The following is a 14,734-nucleotide window of genomic DNA, read 5'->3' as shown; positions in this document are numbered from 1 at the left end:
CCCAAGTAAAATCCAATATTCATCAAAAATACTGGAAATAAAAAGTTGTCATGTAGAACATCTACATGCAAGGGCCACACTACTTGTCCAGGCAGGAGGTAATATCAGTGTAGATTTAGGGTAGCCACCTGCCATGCATTCCATTGTAACTCAAGTGAGTTGATTTCATAGCTAAGAGAAATAGTTTAAGACTAAGTGCATCAAGGGAAAATCTGCAATTTTATTAAGACTCTTTGATGTAACCAGTGTATGCTTTGCAACTCCGTCAGACACCTCCCTCTACACACTTGGTCTGTACCAAATAGGGAAGATGAGATATTTAGAATCCTGCAATGTGTATGCAACCAACAAACAATTAAACCAAGTAGTAAAAAGCAGGTGACAGGAAAACACGGAACCAAGGCTTATAGTGTATCAAGAAATGTCCTTACACTTAAAAAATTATAATGCACTCCAAAATCCACTTGTTCAGGCAATCCATGTACAACAGAAGGCACTGTTATCCATATGAATCTATCAATTCTGCACAGCAAAAACCTGAGAAGTGCAACTCAATCAGATGCAGCCTGGCCCCTCCCAGTCATTCAGGTTCCTCGAGGACAAATGTTTCCTTTCAGTCCATCAAATTATAAAAACATCACAAGAATTTGTACATTACAGTAGCTGGTTAGAAAGAGCATTCTGGTGGGAGAAGCACACTGCTATTTTTCAGAAAACCTTCAGCAGCATTAAATTACTCTCCCCTGTCTCTCAGAAGTCATGATGATGTCAAGAAAATGTAATGATGAGACCCTTCCCAATGACCTTTGTAGCTGATCCTTCAGTTGCCACCAGGAGTACTTCCAGCAAAGTTAAAGGCTGTGATCAGTCCTTTGTTGTCAAATGTGTAGCCACTTTCTTGGACTACTGTCTTAAGTCCCTAGAATTCAAAGGGGAAAAGCATATGAAAAAGTCTATAGAGAACGCTTTTGCCAGAGACACTACAGCTCAGCTAAGAATGCAACGTTGTGGAGAAAATTCTTATTTGAGTCAAAATTTCATTCCTTAAATGCAGTGGCAGTAATAAATTACACCCAGATTTTCTCTAAATGCATAAACACACACACCTCTACAACAGAGCTGAGAAATTAATCCTCTGCAGAATCCGTCTGTTACACTATCCTGCATGCTTTTTGAATAAATTTGAACTTATTTTCCATGATGCAAGCTTTCTAAACATCTAAAACCTCACACTGACTGTGAAAGCAACGTTAGCAGTTAAAAAGTTACAAAACTATTAAACACACAATAATCTATAGTAATATTCATCAAATGCCTGGCTGACAGCTAGATAGTACCTTAATTTGCTCTTCATTCCAAATGTCAGATTGTGCAAAACTAGTTCGCACCCTGTTCAAACAGCAGCACATGTCAATGAGAAGGCAATTAATTAGAAGCAACAGTAATCTCTCTGAATAACACACAATTCCAGGCAAGGGATAATATAAGTGCAATATCTTACTCACGCTTCTCAGGAAACGTTAATTAGCACAAAGATTTATTCTCTCTGCTGTTACAAATCACATGCAGTTCCAAGATCCCTGCAACAGATAAAATGGCCCCAGAGAAGTGACTCACCTGCAGCATTGCGCCGGTGTTCTGCTAATGTATGAATTTCCTGCAGCTGTTTCTTCTGATCCTCGCTCAACAGTGCTGTCAGCGAATGGTACCAGGCTGCATCTCGGCTCTGCACCGCTGTCAGAACAGGAATGGATGAAAAGTGGTTATCAGGTTACCTTGCAACTTAATTTCAGTAGAACAAAATGAAACACATGGAATCCCTGGTTGGTTTTAAAACAGAATTTGCACTGCAAAACAGGTTCAGTATTCCTGTTAGTCTTCTTAGCACAGAACCCCCACTGTAATAGAGGCAATTCATCTCGGGGAACTTAATTACATCCTCTGCTTTCTGAAACAGAAAGTTGACCATGTGGCCATTATTCACGGACAATGATCAAGTGAATCTTCTCATTTAAAACGCATATCAAAACTAAAAGCAACAGGATTAGTCAAATGGGAAAGGGAGAAAATAATTTCTCCATCATGATTTTAACATCTAGGAAGGGACAAATATTTCTATATATAGGAGTCCCTCTAGTGACTGAGTCCCACTAATTTAGGTTGTGATTTAGAAGTTCTGAAAGAGAACATGAAGAAAATTAATCTCTGGCTGTATTTGCTACCGTTTAGTACTTGTAAGCCAAAAAATCTTAGGATTAACTTTAGACAGAAAGATCACATCTTCAGTTTCAATAATCTAAATTATTACTTGTAACAAAAAAAAGGGCTTTTCCCGGTGAGGACCATAAACATCTCCAAACAATTTCATCATATCATTCTGCCAAGAAGCAAATACATACCTAAAAGTGCTTGTGTAAAAAACTGGTATTCATCAACACCATTTTCAAGGTCAATAGGTGTGCTGAACCCTTCAAGGGCAGTCTCTTCCAGTGCTTCTTCATCCCAGTCATCATCATCATCATCCTCCTCCTCTTCCTCACCACCACCACCACCATCACCTCCTCCTCCATTATGTTTCTCTTGGACTGCCAGGCTCAATTCATTTGTCTCCTCCTCATCACTCGGTATCTCTTCTGGAAAAGCATTGATGTGTTTTGTAAAACAAGGTTTAAAAAGTATAAGAAAACAATGACTTATGAATGAAGAACAATTAATAAATCTACGTTCTGGCTGGAAAGGGGACTCTCTGTTAACACCCTTCCACCAAAATCTTAGAATTGGAAAAATGAGGCTGCTAAAATGTTTCCTACATTCAAGATCAGATAAACTTTTGTTTCTAAGCACACCTGGGGAACGTGAAACTGCTGCCTTTTTTCTTCCCTCATTTATGCAGTCGTTGTGCAATTATAAGATCCAAAAATGTTTAGGAAATGTGTCTTTGACAAAGTGCTCCATCACTGTGCTTTTTAGATTATGAACAAATAGAGACTTGCATAGACTTCCCAAATTGACACAAAACAAAGAGAAAAGCAGATGCAGACCACATGTCTGCCTGCCGTTCTTCATAGCGCTCCTTTATTTGAGTAAACTTAAAATAGCACCATTCACTTAGCTTTACTTTCTATTCCACTTATGAAACAACTATTACATCTTGAATTAAATGTAACTCCAACATGCAATTATAAACACTGCTATTTTTTACTGAAGGAAAAGTATTTCCAACTTACAATCAAGATAAAAAAAATCCCCCTCCAATTTCAAACCTTCAGCTCTTTCTGTGTTAACATTTTAGAAAGAATAAACATGACTATATCTGCAACAAGCAGGGACTGAATCAAATGAAAGAGATTTAAAAACTACCGTGCTGTTTCCATACTGTAATCCTATGCATTGAGAAGAATTCTGTAATTCCATTACAGAAAATCACGTGTGAAATTTGAGTGGATTACATAATCTGTTTACATCCAATCTAATTTTCAGACCTCAAACTATCTATCTCCTGTTCCAAGTCAAATACAGCCACACTTAACTGCCTGCACTGCTGTGTAAAATTCACTCCCCACAATTCCCTCCACAAGGTATTCTTTGATGTTTTTTCTCTTCTGGCAGACACAGCAGTAAGAGGTCTGTCTACTCCAGGAACCTCAGCTGTCTCAAACTCCACTTTGCAAATCACTTTCCATTTGGGCAAAGACGACTTGCTAGGATTTCCTTCAAAGTTCAAGAAAACAAGTCTTTCAAACAGTTGAGTACTAGGAACAGCTTCTTTCCAGGAATCAAGAATACAACCAGTGCAGTCCTGGCAACCTCCTGCTGCCTATGTGAGAAGACAAAGCACATTCCAACCCACAAGATTAGACTTGCAAGTTTTATTGTTACTCTTAAACCAATACTACCCTTTCATGAAGCGTTAGCTGTTATGCATTGAAATGTTTTGATTATATTTTGGGAAGAAATATCAATTCCTAAGATGATCTTTCAAGCACCCAGTAAACTGAGTTATTTCCAGCAGATTGATGAGTTTTAAGAATGAACCGCAATTTCTTACCTCCTTTAAATTAAACCCAGACAAAAACCACAATGTGAAAAGGGGAGACACTTTACCATTATCTTCTGCAACGTGTTTTTCACGTTTAGCATGATCCTCAGGTTCTGTGAGTTCTCGTGAGGTGCGAACTTGTTTTAAGCCCAGGAAGAGGAGGAGGATTGAAGGGACAATCTGGGCAGCCACAGCATCCACTGTAGGCGGTCGATTCTGCAATTCCATTAGGATGCTCAGTCCTATTATACACATCTTTCTGTCATGGCGTCTGAAACAACATACACTTGTTAGACAAAAAACAGATTTTCACTGCAAGGATATGTAGTGTCCTGGCACTTGACGTGGCAGAAGACAATGTCACAGAGACTATGTTCAAAGCTCCTAAACATATTATTTACTTTGCTTTGAATGCAAGTCCCCCACTGGAAAGGGCTTGTCCAATAACAATTAAATACCTTTCAAGCACAGGTCAAATTCCTGGAACAACTGTTTCTGATTACCAAATGCAAAGTTTGTAATGCTAAATAAATACTGTTTAATAATTATGTAGAATATCTTGTCTTCAATAAAGCATTTGATACAGATTATCATCATTAAATAGGATGGAAAATTAATTTGCCTTGGCTTTGACAGCAGTACTGTTGCAGGAATTGAAATTAGCAAAAAGACTATTAGTGAAGAGTAATGATAAGCAGGAATGCAGTGAATTGCAGGGTGCATTTATGGAGTGCCACAAGGCAAGCTGTATTTAAACATGTTTATTATACACCCAATTTCCAACACTAACTTGAGACACAGTGCTAACTCCAGTGAAAGCAGGGAAATAATTTCGCTGTATCAAGAATAACTGGCAGTACACTCAAACAGGGAACTTGCAAATGAGTAGATCTCCAGTAAAACAAACAAACTATACATAATTCAAAGGAAAGAAAATAATGAAATTAGTAGCAGAAAGATTTTTATGTGACCATGGCCAGGAAACTAGCTAGGAGCCTATGCTCTTAAAAATAAGAATTGATTTTCACTTCCAGAAACAGAAGTTATTTGCAAACGAGACAGGGAAAAATTCTCTAACTGCCTCTGCAGTTACTCTTTGGTTCTCCTTTACTGGAAACACCAGTAGTTTTCAACTCTTCTCTAACATTACGGTATTTTTCTATTAAGGGCTTGAGAGGAGCTTGTTTTGTTTGAACTATTCAACCTGATGCTGACAGCTTCTGTGCAAGCCTTCTGCAGGACAAGCAGTTCCAGCAAAAAGTTTCAGTAAGACCTACAGAAACCAAGCAAACCCCCAGAGTCGGAAGAAAATGGCCATCCTCCAGACTCTCAGTAGATACTTCCATTACTGAATCAGTTTTACTTTGAAATGAAGAGGATAAAAAAGGAGACAGAAGAAACCAATGAGATGTGTACCACAGACTGTAATAAAGCTTACAGGGGAACAGCCAGCAGCTCAATCCACCACTTCAAAAATTGCTGCAGAAATACAATTTTAAAAGTGCTTACAATTTCATTACCAAACATGCCATACAACATGCTACTGAACTATGATATTCTTTAAGTAATACAAGTGACCACATATTAGAGCTTTCTGACCTTTACATGTGCTTAAACAAGACTGGGGATCTGGAGGGATTTCATTACACCTCCCACGTTGTTCGTCTTGTTAGGGCTTAGTGAAGTGATTCCATTCTCAGAGTAGTTGACAACAATAAATTATATATGACCACGTGTAACATTATGATCACAGAAGACCTTCCAAGAAAAACAAAGTCACCTAGCATATCAAATAACACACTCTGTCACGTTGGGTTTGGCGGCTCCATTACACGTGTTGAAAAATGCACCAAAATGCAAGTAGGCAAAGAGTGTCCTTCCATCATTGCTCACTGCAATACTTTATTTTCAGAAGGAATGGGGCACAAAAGAGGACATATAAACCAATCAAAGAAACTGAGCGAGGGGAACAGGGTCTGCTTTCACAATAAAAAAAAAAAATTAAACCCCTTACTCCTGCCAGTTTATCTATGTTGAAAACAAGCTCATCACCATTTGCTCTCATGCCAACACTGTGAAGACCAAAATCCAAGCTAAAGATGATGCTACCTATGAATGAAGCATAGCTTTTCTGGGAGAGTTGTCCTTACTGTAAGTATGAAAGGAAAGAACTTTCTCTACCTCCTCTCCCTGCCAGCATCTTAATCCAAATTTGACCAAAGCTCTGTAATCTATGCACAAGACTTCTCTCCCACATCTTGACACTGGAAAGGCATGAAATTTCTTCAAGTCCCAAATGTATAACGAAGCAATTTCAGTGTACATCCACCAGAGTAGTTAAAGACACTTGGCATTACCTTTTATAATACATTTGAAAAAGCTACCGTTACACAATGCCAATTGCAGAACACAACACAGTGAAAAGTAAAAAAATCTCTAGTAATTAGTGGCTTCGCTTCATACTAAACTACCTTTCTGGACAGCAAGCAAAAGTGCAAGAATCAAGCATTGCTGTTTAAAGGGAGTCATCATTAGGAAGCAGCCCAAATGGCCAAAAATACAGCATATTTGTCATGCTCCATTTTCAAGCTTCTAAGCAGAGACGTTGTAAGAATGAACACGTCTTCAGAATATGCATGTTATTAGAAGACCCAGCAGGACAGCAGAAATCCAGGCATCAAGCTATCTTTAATGAACCTCAGCCAGAAGGAGACTTGTTTCTTCCACCTGCCAGCAGACAAACAGCAGGACAAGCATCCGCCTTGCCTGAAGTTCAGCATTCTATTACGCCCCAGATGTATCAAGTACCCACAGGACTGAACAAGAAAAACATAGTTCTATGTCATCTGCATATTTTTGTAATGGCAAATAATGGTTTGAGGACTATTCCTTTGCATTCAAAAGGATCATTATTTCAGCACCCTTCCGTCTGCGTGAGGGAGCCTGGATAAAACTCTCCTTTGTGCTTTGTCCTTGGAGATCCATGCTTATTTGCTCAGCGGCACAGAATGGTCCTCCCTAACAATCACGGACTCTGCTTGCTCTCTCAATGGTGTATCAAGCCTGGAGTGCTAAACATGCAACACATGGCAGTGCAGTGCATAACTCCCAGGCAAGTCTATTTTTAACAAGCTGTGTGTGGTCTTCATAATCTGCAGGACCTTTTCTTGCTAATAAACTTCCTTCCAATACAGGACAAAAGGATCTAAGAATCTTCTGTATTTTAAACTGAGCTGAAAAGATTTCAAAGGGAAATCACAAAGCCTTTTCTTTACTGCGTTGCTGTGCTCCTTTATGTGAGGATCAGGTTGCTTTCTATTACATCAGTCCAGTTCCTGGACAAACTGCAAATGATTAGCCATTTCCTTCTAGTTGCAAAGTTGGAACTGACTCCATTTTCCTATATAAGATTGGGATTTTATATACAATTCTGACAAAACTAGAATTTCTAACTATTTAAACTCCTACCAAATAAATCCCCCTAGCTTCTAAAAAAAAAAATAAATCACTCAGGGTTTTTTTTTGAAGCAAGTTAGATTTTCCTTTCACCCTAGTTTCCACAGAAGAAATTTTAGTATAAGAGTATGCGTAAGTCATGCAGAAGTCTCACTCAAATTTCAGGCTGTCAGGGAAAAGGTGGAAAGCAATAAGGAACAAATGTTTCTACAAACGGTTTTTCAGTCTCTTGCTCTTAGTCAATTTGAAGTTATTGTAGAAAACATTTAGAAATAAATAAATACCATATAATGTGGTACATGGGCATTATGGGCACACATGCACAAATATGTAATATCCACAATGACATACTGGATTTATGCACAGTCTTACACTGAGTTCTGAGCTCTCCTTGCCTGGGTAATTTTTAACATTCCAAATTTCTAATCAGTTTTAAATAGCTTCCATGTTTTTAATGACACGGAAGAGCAGTTACTTATCTTACCATAACTGCTTTTCCCCCTGAAGATGTATTATTCCCACGCATTCCATCTCATCTGTTCACAAGTGCTGCTCAAGAAATACTGCATTCTTTTGGCATACATGGTTGACTCCAGCCTGAGAGCATGCAGACGCACACAACCCCACACACTCCTGGAAGAGCACGTTCTGTGGATACTAGGACTTCACAGGAACAGAAGAAGGACAGAGGGGCGTGAGATTTACGTGGAGAAAGCATCTTGAAGAGTCACTGTTACCAGTAAGTCACAGATTTCCTGCATGGCTGACAATGAAATGGCAGTAAGATTCACCTGGTCCTTCACACCTGGAGGTGGATCTACTTCGATCTTCTCCAGTTTCTCTAGGATCTGTGAGTCTTCCAACTGATTTGAATTTAAGCCTAAAACTGCCTCTTGATGGAAAGCAATCTAACTGTAAACCAGTGCAGCAGTGAACGATGGCTGGTGAGAAAAAGGACTGTTCAAATTAGAGTGCCTGCGCCTGCCTTCACTGATGAAGTCTGCAGAGGTGGACCCAAGAAAGGGTTTCAAGAAAGCCAGATTTTGTTTGCATTTCTGTCTTTTCCTGTTCAGTTAGGCCTCGGAATATCTGGCTGCTTTTCAGATGATGACCCTTTACTACCCTTACTAAAACAAATGGTCTTCTAGAAGCAATACTATCCTGAGGGAAAGGAACTCCCCCGCATCACATCACGGTGCCTGACAAGCAGTACTACAGCAAAACCCCTACACCTGGAAGCCTCATACTGAGGAGACAGCACTGAAGGAAAAGTGGGGTTTGGATTTAAGCTGTATTACAGATATCTATTTCACTGCTGGTAGCAGCAGATCAAAGAGATACATTTTAACCTCCTGTTGCCGTTCAAGTGCAGAGTCTGAGCACAATCCAGCATCATGATCTCCGTGTTTCATTTTCATAGGCTTTGTCAACTTTTGTCTCAGCTCTGAAGAAGAATTTAGTTGAACAGTAGTTGCAGTAGCTGATGCTTTTTGAAAAGCAGCACAAAAGAACTGAAAGTTAAGCTGTACCTCACAGGAGTACTTGAGGTTGGAGCCTAGTCAGATCTGCAGCACTTCTCCCCTCCGGACCTAAATAGTTTCTCACTGAATGCTCCAGGATGAACTGTTTAAAGCTATAAATCTCTTTCATTTTTTATTTCTTTTAAAAAAGGAATGGCAAGCTTACCACCTATAGGGAATATCTTCTTTCACACTGTCTCTGTATGCATTCATCATTTGATATGCAGAAGAAAAAATGACAGCACAAAGCACTGAATCTCAAGATCTTTGCTTCAGTCATAAAGAAAATCAGTACATGGAAATCCTAAAACTTCTTGCTTTTTTCTAAAGTTGGTAGATATAAAAATAATTTAGTAATGAACAACAATATTCCCACAAGGTGTGGGAGAGGTAGGCTTAAAGGTGCCCTTTTTCATTCACTGGCACTCCAAAAGAAAAGGGGGAAATTAGGGTCCATTACGCCTTTTTTGTCACTGACTCAAGTAACCTCTCTAATTGATAAGATATGTATTTATGTTAAGATACAGAACGTACTATAGATATTTCATCCACAGCAGGTAGAAGAAGTCAGAATGCTTGTGCTAATATGAACTGTCCATTTTTGTTATAAAGAATAAGAGATTTTTTTTCCCCACACTTTCTATATGTTTAATTTAGTGCTTTCAAATTTTTTTTTCTTCAAGGAGAGACTGCTAGGGTAATACCTTCAAACACAAACACACACAGGGAATCTGCACAAAGCTTGTATGCACCAAAGCAGGCAATTTCTCTTGTATCTCCAAGTGCTTTTCATTCTAGTAAACCAGACAGAATTAACTTGCAGACATGAAATAGAGTAGTCTATGCTGCAATTCTACAAACTGCTGCACTTTCATCCTCATCCCACTGAATTGTGCTTAGGACAGAGGAGGGAGGAAAACAATCTTTACTGTGTGCATTTGGTACGTGTTTTAAAAATACTGCAAAGTACGCTGAGAGCAAAACCTGCATATGCCAGTTGGTCATTGACTGACTGGGAGTCAGTATTTTATTACAGATAAGAAAAAGGTAATGCAGTGCTACGATGCACCACACAGTTCTAAATTCAAGATGAACACTGAGGCAGTAACGTAGCTGTACCAAGATGGCATATAATTCTGTTCAAGACAGATTAACACAAATAAGAACTGGTATGGAAAAAAGCTATTTGGATGACTAGGGAGTGGAGAAACCATCTTAAATGAAGGCCCTTAGAGACTTGTTTTGAACTGGAAAGACAAGACTGGACCAATAAAAAACATGTAGGAAAAGAATAACAACCTAAAATAAGGTATGCAATCTATGGGTCAGAAGCTGCCTGTCTTGGCCCCCTGTTCATTCACAGCATGACTCTTAAGACGCTAACACTTTGTCTGTTGGCATAGGCTATGCACAGAGATGTTCTAAGCCTATCTGTACACCTACAGTCAGATGTCAGCCTCCAGTGACAAAATCTAACTCATAGCAGGAAGGTGAGAGGTAGCTGTTAACTACATCTGACCGTCTGCTTTGCTCTTAAGTGGATTTGAATCCCACAGTCAGACACCACATCTCAGCTGAGGGGCAAGCACTAACTGTTAGGCACTGGACTTCACATCTGCCCAGCATCAACTGCCTGCTTAGCTATGTGATGACAGGCTTTGTCCACCTTCATTTATTTTACAAATGTTCAGCTCCTGCCCAAGTGCACGCTACTGCAGTGCAGACACATGTTCAAGGGAGGTCAGAATAAAGTTTAAGGAAGTTTAGAAATATGCTAAACAGTCAGTACATCAGTTGCATAATGATAAATATGCAAAGTTTATCCTGAACAACTTACAGGAATTAAAATCAGAATGTGGATTCATTGGACAGAAAAATGTTTTTTCACATTAAATGGATAAATTAAAAATACTTTATAAAATATAGGACAGAAAAATATGTATACACTGTGTTTCAGAAAAAAAAGTTAACATCTCACTGAAATGCTGCTGGTCAGCTCTGAACATTAGCCTCAAGGCATGTTGGACCATCTCTTGGAGAAGCACATAGTTTGTAATTAAGGAACTTAAAAGAATTCTGAAAAATTTTATGTATTTTACCCTTGTATCCTCACAACACAGAAAATTCAGCAAGTAGCTCAACGGACACAGAAAAGCTACACAGACACAGGTCAGCTTTACTGGCATCATAGCAATTAGACCTGGTGTGGATTACTGTTATTTAGACTAACCAAGGAATGAGAACTCTTACATCAACATGACTAGAGATACAAACAGAAGTCAAAACCATGGACTTTTAAAAAATAAAAACCACAATACTTGCCCAAGAAAACAGTCCGTGTCATTCATCCACTGGTTTATAAACTGTGCAGTGACAGGTGCAGGATTGTGTGGAAATCTCATGTTCTCTAAGGTGTGCAGAAGTAGGTCAGGATTGTAGTAGAGTGCAGCTATGGCAACCTGAAGACACATGGTACGAAGCTCACTTGTTTTAACTCCTCTAGTTAACCGCTCCAGAACAGCCTCCACAAAGAGTGGAATACACTGGGCATACAAAGGAGAAGACAAAAAAAAAAACAACCACTAAACAAAAAAACCCAGGCATTATACATGTTGACAGGTTACACAGAAGTTTAAAATACTTTTATCAGAATTGATCTCCAGAGTTAACTGAAGTCCAGGTATAACCTAGGAATGCATTCTATTCACTTCCTAGTATAAAAGCCTTTTAAGCCTCTGATTACATTCTTATAAATCTTCCCCAAAACAGCTATTCTCTGAACTGAAAATTGCCAGTGTTATTCTCAGTATGGAGGAGAATATTTAGGGCCATTTGGTGGAATTTGTTCTAGCGTGTATAAAAGGTTTAGAAAAGAACTCAAAGACATTCTCATCTTTGAATAAAGTTATCCAACATTTTCAAAACTAACAGGCATTAAAAAAGAAATTACCTAAATCTGCAAGAAAAAGAAGTTTTTCTTAATAAAACTAAAGTGATGTTAAATTCCTTATAAAAGTTTGAAATGAGTGAGTTTATTCAAATAAAAGCAAGTGCGCACAAATTCCTACACAACAAAATAAACACTACATATATTTCCATGTGCCGGTTTATGCTTTATAATAATTTGGGAAGCATTATGAATGTTTTAGTTTATGAGTTTCAGTTCAGTGTGCAACCATTTCAATTCAGAGTTGTGCAGCTCAGTTAATCCTTCCACCACATACTCACTTTAATGCAAACACATACAATTCACTTTAATCCCTTCCAGATTTCTTTTAAAAATAAAGTCTTTCGCGGAACCCTTTTATGTTCATTCACTTCAGCGTTACATTAGTGAAGTTATATTGCTTTCAGTGAAATTAACTAAAAATTTATCACTGAAGTCCATGGATTGCACCGTGGCAACATCAAACGTGATATGTAAAAGTAATTTAGGCTGGAGTGTCATGTAAAACATGAGAGACCGGAATTTAGCCCTTAATAGGAAAAGGACTGCTATCGAAAAGTGTGTTATAAGAAACTTTGGAAAATTGTGATTATTTTTTTCCCAGCAATCACAATCCAGTCACGCTAGAAATTCTTCATTTCCAAATGCACTGAGTAATAATTTAAAATATTAAAAAGGACCAAGTTCATATTGCTTGGAGAAACAATTTCAGTAGTTGGATACGTATACTTAACCTCTCAGCTGCAACAGTTTTAAGAATGTGCGTTTTGCGCCAAAGGGGAAATCTTATTAGGAGAAAGCCAAAAAAAAAGACAATTCTGCACATCATACTATATCCTTACCGTTCAGTCTATATTCATTTTCTGGTCATGCCCACTAATCTCTCACCTCAAAAAAAACCCCAAAACAAACAAATCCAACACACACCCAACCTTACAAACTCTCCTGTGCCCATTTACTTCTTTCTGTATTTCTCCCCATTTCTACTTTTTACATTTCCCTCAAACTCTCTAATTCCAACCACTTCTCTCAGGAATCATATGCGTATCGTTGGAAGCCAGTAAAAGAGAAAACCTGTTCAATATATATCACCTGGTCAATACCCCGTCCTTTGCATTGAAGAACAATTACTTCTAGGAGTTTGGCTGCATGGCACTCTGCATCTTCTCGTAAATCTCCTGTTAACACCTAACAACCAGAACAACAATTTAGTTTATCAGTATTAACCACTGACAATTTTGAAAGCAAGTGCTCCTGTAGATGCATACATCAAAAAATGTGGTATATACATATCTATTCATGCTATATTTTGTGAGGCAATAAAACACATAAAAAATCATCTCTACAGGACATAAACCAGGATAAAAGGCTAAAGATGAATTTAAAATTTAGAAGAAATTGCTACAGTGCTTTATGAATGTTAGTATTCTTTATATGTCGTTGCTTTCCCTTTTTTAAAGGAAATGTTACTTATAAGAATCATTGATGTTTTCCATATGCTGTTTCTGTTTTGTGACTTCAATTCTAATAGACACTGGCAGATTAACAGCCCGGCAAAGTGAAGTCCTATCTCTAGACTAGTTTCTGATTAAAAACAAGATGTATGCAATCACTCTATGTATATGTGCATATATGTGAAACTGACTGCTTCTTCTCAGTATGTTTCAACCCTATGGTCAGTGTCAATCAAACCTGACAAAGAATCAGAATTCTCAAACACATTCAATCTCTCTAACTTTCCTAAAAATAAGCAGGTAGCTAGATGCCACTCTGTAATGCCCAAAATCAGAGAAAGGCTGCAGTGTGATCTCATACTTTATTATACATCAGAGAACCAGCATAAAAGAGAAACATTATAAATGTAGGAAGAACTTCAAATGAGTTCGCACCTTAGCTGACAACTAGAGAATCCAATCACAAGATACACAGCCCAAGGAAATCAAGCTTCATTAATTCCTCTACTTACCAAAATAGCCTGTTCATAGAAGAGAGTCAAGAGGAACAGCAACTTTCTCCCACACAAATTTGTGCATGTAATTTTTTAAAAAGCATGTCACTTAAAAACTGTGAGGGTGCTATGTGTACTCAGAACTGAGCCGAGACCAAATTTCATTTCCTTCTGAAATGACTGGCCACCACCTGGCATGTTCAGGTCACTCCGCCAATGTGATTGTTAAGTAACAGCGATAAGCGTTAACAGTAATAAGCCTTACCTCTTTACACATAGCATAAATGATTTCTAAATGCTTTGGGTTAGACAGTAAAGTATCGGTGTCAATGGTCACATAATTATGCAAGAGAGGCATCATTTCTGCAGAACAGGGAGAGCAAAGGAGAAAAAAATTACAAACCAATCCATGCAAGTGCTAATGAGTGAGGCTGTAGTCCTATAATGGAATTTGTTAGCTCAGATTCTTGGATATGGTTGGAAATTCAAACTCTGCAAAAGTCTATTCTAGCAGAATTCTTCATAAAGTGCATCACGCAGGTTGCATTCTCAGAAGCGTAAATAGAATAGGTCTACATTTTAATTAATTCATTTGTAATTTCACATTAACTTGGTATATTTCAGCTTTCTTTGAGTTCAGGACCTCCTACAATAACTGATCACACCGACAAGATTTGAACATGCTTCTCCTACTTAAATATGCTCCTGTTACACTCCCACACTAAACAGACGGTCAGGGCATGACTCAAATACATGATCATTTTAAACCAAGACACTAAATGCAAGCGACCCTTATTGAGGTGGGTTTTATTGATGAATTCCCA

General features: G+C 38.2%; 1 protein-coding gene across 3 annotated transcripts in view; it reads right to left on the bottom strand.

The window, feature by feature from the left end:
- Positions 1 to 200: 200 nt before the first annotated feature.
- The window catches only part of IPO8 (importin 8), a 46,240-nt gene continuing 31,706 nt past the window's right edge, over positions 201 to 14,734 (bottom strand). Inside the window, exons 19-26 of one of the 3 annotated variants that reach the window (XM_074583497.1) lie at positions 14,176 to 14,273; positions 13,055 to 13,150; positions 11,338 to 11,558; positions 4,105 to 4,310; positions 2,400 to 2,633; positions 1,618 to 1,734; positions 1,107 to 1,108; positions 201 to 919 (exon numbers count right to left, since the gene is read on the bottom strand). In XM_074583497.1, coding sequence (XP_074439598.1) covers positions 821 to 919; positions 1,107 to 1,108; positions 1,618 to 1,734; positions 2,400 to 2,633; positions 4,105 to 4,310; positions 11,338 to 11,558; positions 13,055 to 13,150; positions 14,176 to 14,273 — 1,073 coding nt within the window. In that variant the 3' untranslated portion in view covers positions 201 to 820. The remainder of the gene's footprint in view (positions 920 to 1,106; positions 1,109 to 1,617; positions 1,735 to 2,399; positions 2,634 to 4,104; positions 4,311 to 11,337; positions 11,559 to 13,054; positions 13,151 to 14,175; positions 14,274 to 14,734) is intronic. The other 2 variants (XM_074583479.1, XM_074583488.1) reach the window with 2 other exon arrangements.

The sequence above is a fragment of the Larus michahellis genome, chromosome 1 (genome assembly GCF_964199755.1).
Source record: "Larus michahellis chromosome 1, bLarMic1.1, whole genome shotgun sequence".
Taxonomy (NCBI): Eukaryota; Metazoa; Chordata; class Aves; order Charadriiformes; family Laridae; genus Larus; species Larus michahellis.
This window is presented reverse-complemented; position numbering and strand designations above follow the sequence as displayed.